This window comes from Triticum dicoccoides, chromosome 5A (assembly GCF_002162155.2).
Source record: "Triticum dicoccoides isolate Atlit2015 ecotype Zavitan chromosome 5A, WEW_v2.0, whole genome shotgun sequence".
Lineage (NCBI taxonomy): Eukaryota > Viridiplantae > Streptophyta > Magnoliopsida > Poales > Poaceae > Triticum > Triticum dicoccoides.
The window spans coordinates 648,223,077-648,228,332 of record NC_041388.1 but is presented as its reverse complement, the minus strand read 5'-3'; the positions used below and the strand labels follow the sequence as shown (position 1 = coordinate 648,228,332).

Genomic DNA, 5,256 nt, shown 5'->3' with positions numbered 1-5,256 from the left:
ACGAGATGTCAGCCCGGAGATGTGACAAGGGCCATTCATTGATACTTTCTCAACAATCCTTCCCGTGTGAACCTCATGCTCGAAGAAAATTTCACTCAACCGAGTTGTCTGAATAGATCAATTCAAATAATTTAGGCCACACTTGTTGTGTTTCGCATTTCGTGAGCATATTTATTATGTACTTTTACATTAGATTTGTTCATTCCACTTCCATTTTAACACTTGTAGCATGTTTAATGGATGTACTCGAATAAAAGTGGAGCATGAGTGTGTCATGTATTGCTTTTTTGGTTGTGATGGACTTGGTTTTTATTTTCCTGTTTATGACTTTGTGTTGGACTTCACATTTAGAAATAAGAGATGGTTGTGTGCAGCGATCGATGTGGAGTCTTGGTTTAACCCTCCTTTTCGGGGGGAAATGCTAATAAATGTGCTCCAACGGGTATGCAACGACCTTAAAAGGTGGAAAATGGAAACATGAAAGGATAATTTAAAATCACCATCAATTTATATTGTTGTTCTATTGCATTTTCAATTTCATAGGTCATATGCTTTTAATATACAACTTAAATATGAATTTAATGCTTTAGAAAATACTCTCAATAAAGGGAAATCATGCTAATTTGCATATAAAAGATTTACATACCAAACACAATTGATAATCACAGTCCCGGTATCCACATTTTTGGGATTGCAAGACTTGTAAGTAAAAAAATACATGAAAGCCTTACTTTGAATATGTGCAGTTTCTACCAATTCAAAGTTTTTTAGCGGTCCTTATTTTAGGATATGTGTTACACTCACTTTTGTTAACCAATACTGGCTTGTGGGTACAAAGGTTATGGCCGAGCCTTGCCCACCAGGTTAAACCCTAGACTTGACGTCTTGGGTGTCTCCTAAATTAAATTTTGATTTACTATACTATAATCACAATAAATGAACAATATGTTTATTCACAAATAAAGGACTCTAAATACAAAATAACAATTCCAATTTTAGTGCGCATATTTTATCGGATTTGTGAGTGAAATTATGACATGTTTTAAGGTCCGTAAAAGTTTCAAACTTAATTATTGGGATAAGAAAATCTCGAAAATGACATAAAAGTATCTTAAATATATACACTTATTATTAAATCAAATTTTGTTCAGAGTTGATTTATTCCAGCTTTTGGGTCCGAAAGGAACCATCGTGATCGTGCCTTGAATCAAAACAAAAAACTATAGTCATTTCTAAACATTTTTGGTTCATCAAGGCTCCACAACAACATCTCAGAAGAAAAAATGGCCAAATGCATATTTTTCCCTTAGTCGGAAAAACCCCATGGGTTTTGCCCTTACTTTTTGACTCTGCTCATTTATTACTATAGATTTGTCTGTGTGGTCGTCCAAGTGCCCTTTGACCAATACTTTGAAAATTCATAACAAATTCATATGAACTCATAATAATGCAAATAAGATATGAAATGCTCCAAAAAACATTACCTTTATGTGCATGTAATTTCATTCAGTAAAAAGTAATGTTTAAACTACCCGAGGTTATTAATGTTATCAACATTATTAAGCATAAAACGGTATAAACAATAATTTTTCATGAATAAAAATCACAATTATAAGTGATATTTTCTAAACGTTCTGGTATCTTGTTTGTATTATTCTAAGTTCATATGAACTTGTTATGAATTTTCAAAGTAATGGACAAAGTTGTTTGAAAATTCATAACAAATATGTATGAACTCAGAAAATGCAAATAAGGTATCAAAATGTCCAGAAAACATCACCTATATTTTGCTTGTGATTTTTGTTCATGAAAAAAATATTGCTTATACTCCCTCTATAAACTAATATAAGAGCGTTTAGATCACTAAAATAGTGGTCTAAACACTCTTATATTAGTTTACAGAGGGAGTACATTTTTTTGCTTTTTTTCAAGAAAGCTCACCATCCATGCTGAATGGTAATACATTTTTTTGCTTAACAATGTTAATAACATTAGTTACCTCGGGTACTCTAAATAGTACTTTTTTCCTGAATGCAAATGACATGCACATAAAGGTAATGTTTCTTTAAACATTTTGATATCTTATTTGCATTTTCATGAGTTCATATATGTTGCTCGTGATTTTTAAAATATTGGTCAAACGGTCAAAAGCACTCGAACGATCTCAAAAATAAATGTAAAGGCAAAAATGAGAAGAGTTGAAAAGTAAGGGCAAAACCCACGGGTAAGCACAACTAAGTGCAAAAGTGTTGCAGGTGGTTAATTCAAAAGCTCCTAAGGGGTCGGCTAATGGAAGACAGCCAATGACCACAACATGGATCCCCCTTGTGGATGGCAGCGTGAAAATAAACGTGGATGCCGCGGTCTCGAGGTTTGGTTTCGGTGCAATCTCAGCTATTTGTAGGGACCAAACAGGAGAATTCTTGAGGGCTTCGGCTTTCGTGTGCAGACACATTTCAGATCCTACAACACTTGAAGCTCTCGCTATCCGGGAAGCTATGGCTCTAGCAGATGATCTTTATGTGCAAAGTATTCATATTGTGTCAGTTTGTAAGGTGGTGGTTGATGACATCCAGAAGCATAATATGTCTAGCTATTGGTGCAATAGTTCAAGAGATTTTAGAGCATTCTCTTTCTTTAAATTTTCGTAACAAAGTCTATGAACGTAGGAGCTCCAATTTTGAAGCTCACAATTTGGCAAAGCATGTACTTACGCTCGGTGGTGGCCGCCATGTTTGGTTAGGTCATCCCGGAAATCTTCCTTCCGTCCTAGTCAATGTGGTGACGGCTTAATAAAGCTTCGTTAAATTGCCTAAAAAATGAAGTGCAAAAGTGTAATTGTCAAAAGAAAAAGAAAAGTCCACAACATGGGGTTGGTGGGTTGTACTTCAGGCGAAGATACAGCTGATCATGGATCGTGGATACGGATCAACTATAATATGCCGCCTCTCGACATATTTATTCAGGGTTGATGGGAAAATCATGGATACGGATCAAATATGTCGTCTCTCTACGTAGGTCGGCGTGGGTGTTTCCAAATCCCAAAACCTAAACAATATTCACATGGCGTGAACCGTGGATAGCAAGTAGCACTATCCTGTTTGACTAGCACTAAAATACTTCGTGCGTGGATAGCCACGGCGCGGGCAGAGCGCAGAGCCTGAGCACCACCTAGCCCGCCGGTCCTTGTCGCCAGTCGCCACACCCGGCGAGCGGCGAGTCCAGCTCCTGATCAAGACCTTGCTAGTTGCTCCTGATCGCGCCATGGACGCCGGATCGGCATCCTCGTCGCTGCGCATAGTGGCCGTCCCGTGGCTCGCGTTCGGCCACCTGCTCCCGTACCTGGAGCTCTCCGAGCGACTCGCCGAGCGCGGCCACCGCGTGTCCTACGTCTCCACGCCGCGCAACCTCGCGCGCCTCCCACCGCTGCGCCCCGCCACGGCCCCGCGCGTGGACCTCGTCGCGCTCCCGCTGCCCCGCGTCGACGGCCTACCCGGCGGCGCCGAGTCCACCAACGACGTCCCCGACCAGCAGCGGGAGCTCCACTGGAAGGCCTTCGACGGCCTCGCCGCGCACTTCGCGGAGTTCATGGCCGCCGCGTGCGCCGACGAGGCCACCAGGCCTCACTGGGTCATCGCCGACTGCTTCCACCACTGGGTCGCCGCCTCCGCCGTCGAGCACAAGGTTTGACCCACCTGCATGCCGCGCGGGCTGCTTGCTTGGTTCCATTAATTCCATCGCATGCGCATCCTAAATGATCTAGTTCGACGCTCAATCCATCAGGTGCCATGCGCGATGCTTCTCCCGACTGCTGCTGTGATCGCTGCCGCACAGCCCCCGTCGACGGAGCAAAGTGAAGCGCGCGCCGAGACCCGCCCTCGTTACGAGCAGGAGGACATGGCTCCCATGTTCGACGACCAAGGCGCATCGGGTATGTCCCTCGCCCAGCGCTGGCAGTTGACCAAAGAGAGGTCCGCGCTCGGGGTCATCCGGAGCTGCGTCGAGTGGGAGCCCGAGTCCTTCCCGCTGGTGCCAACTCTCCTCGACATGCCGGTCGTGCCACTCGGCCTTCTGCCGCCGTCACCCGACGGAGGCCGTCGTGCCGGCGGCGCCAACGAATCATCAGAGCACGCCACCGTGCGCTGGCTGGACGCGCAGCGGCCCGGCTCGGTGGTGTACGTGGCGCTGGGGAGCGAAGTGCCGCTGCCCCTGGAGCAGGTGCACGAGCTGGCCCTTGGGCTGGAGCTCGCCGGGACGCGCTTCCTTTGGGCTCTCCGGAAGCCCAGTGGCGCCGCCGTCCTGGATGACGGCGCCGACATGCTTCCTCCCGGTTTCCAACAGCGCACTCGTGACCAGGGGCTGGTGACCACGGGCTGGGTTCCCCAGATGAGCATCCTGGCGCACGCCGCCGTGGGCGGGTTCTTGACGCATTGCGGCCGGAATTCGCTGATCGAGGGCCTCCTGTTCGGTCACCCTCTCGTCATGCTGCCCATCTTCGGCGACCAAGGCCCGAATGCACGCCAAATGGAGGTGAAGAAGGTGGGGTTGCAGGTGGCGAGGGACGAGAGCGATGGGTCGTTCGACCGCCATGGCGTCTCGAGCGCGGTCCGGGCTGTGATGGTTGACGGAGAGGCCAGGAGGAACTTCGTGGCAGGTGCAGCGAAGATGCAGGTAGTCGTAGCTAATTCGGAACGGCAGGAACGGTACATCGACGAGTTTGTTCATCACCTTAGATCTCACGGCGCCGCCATTGCAACTGATGGCAAAGCCACTACAGCCGCTACTTCGTGAACAGTAAGGGGAATTTTTGTGTTTGATACTTTCATGCATGTTTGCTTTTCTACAGCTACTGTATTTTTAGTTTTTCACTGAAGGGATGAAACACTGAAACTGTAGCACAGGTGATGTATATTTTCGCTCAGAATTGTAGAAACGAATTTTGCTAAATCTCAGTCGACTGACAAGTCTCAGTCGATGTTATATTCATCGGATCTTATGTGAAGATCCATGAAAAAAATTCTTTTTATTTTTTTCTTACATGTTATGCCACTTGACTTAGACTTGGTCGACTGAAACTTAGCCATACCCTTGTAGAAATGATCCAGTGTATATTTTATGTGACGTGGTGCACACATGACCAACCTATCAAAGTGTCGACGAGTGTGCTGAACTTGTTTTTTGATAAAGAGTGCTTTTATTAATTCATAATATCATATCAAAAGAATACAAGCATCATGAGCACATCCGGTGTCAGCA

The 5,256-nt window shown here is 45.4% G+C and overlaps 1 protein-coding gene across 1 annotated transcript; it reads left to right on the top strand.

The window, feature by feature from the left end:
* Positions 1 to 3,059: 3,059 nt before the first annotated feature.
* On the top strand, positions 3,060 to 4,935 carry LOC119303727 (UDP-glycosyltransferase 91D2-like). Its single transcript, XM_037580864.1, has 2 exons — positions 3,060 to 3,684; positions 3,784 to 4,935. The coding sequence occupies exons 1-2, from the start codon at positions 3,265 to 3,267 to the stop codon at positions 4,789 to 4,791; spliced, it is 1,428 nt and encodes a 475-aa protein (XP_037436761.1). The 5' UTR covers positions 3,060 to 3,264; the 3' UTR covers positions 4,792 to 4,935.
* The last annotated feature ends 321 nt before the right edge of the window (positions 4,936 to 5,256 follow it).

Excerpts from the sequence above, each read along its gene's own strand:
- LOC119303727 (XM_037580864.1), top strand. The coding sequence starts at position 3,265 with ATGGACGCCGGATCGGCATCCTCGTCGCTGCGCATAGTGGCCGTCCCG. Across the intron at positions 3,685-3,783 it reads CCTCCGCCGTCGAGCACAAG|GTGCCATGCGCGATGCTTCT; the intron begins GTTTGACCCACC and ends TCAATCCATCAG.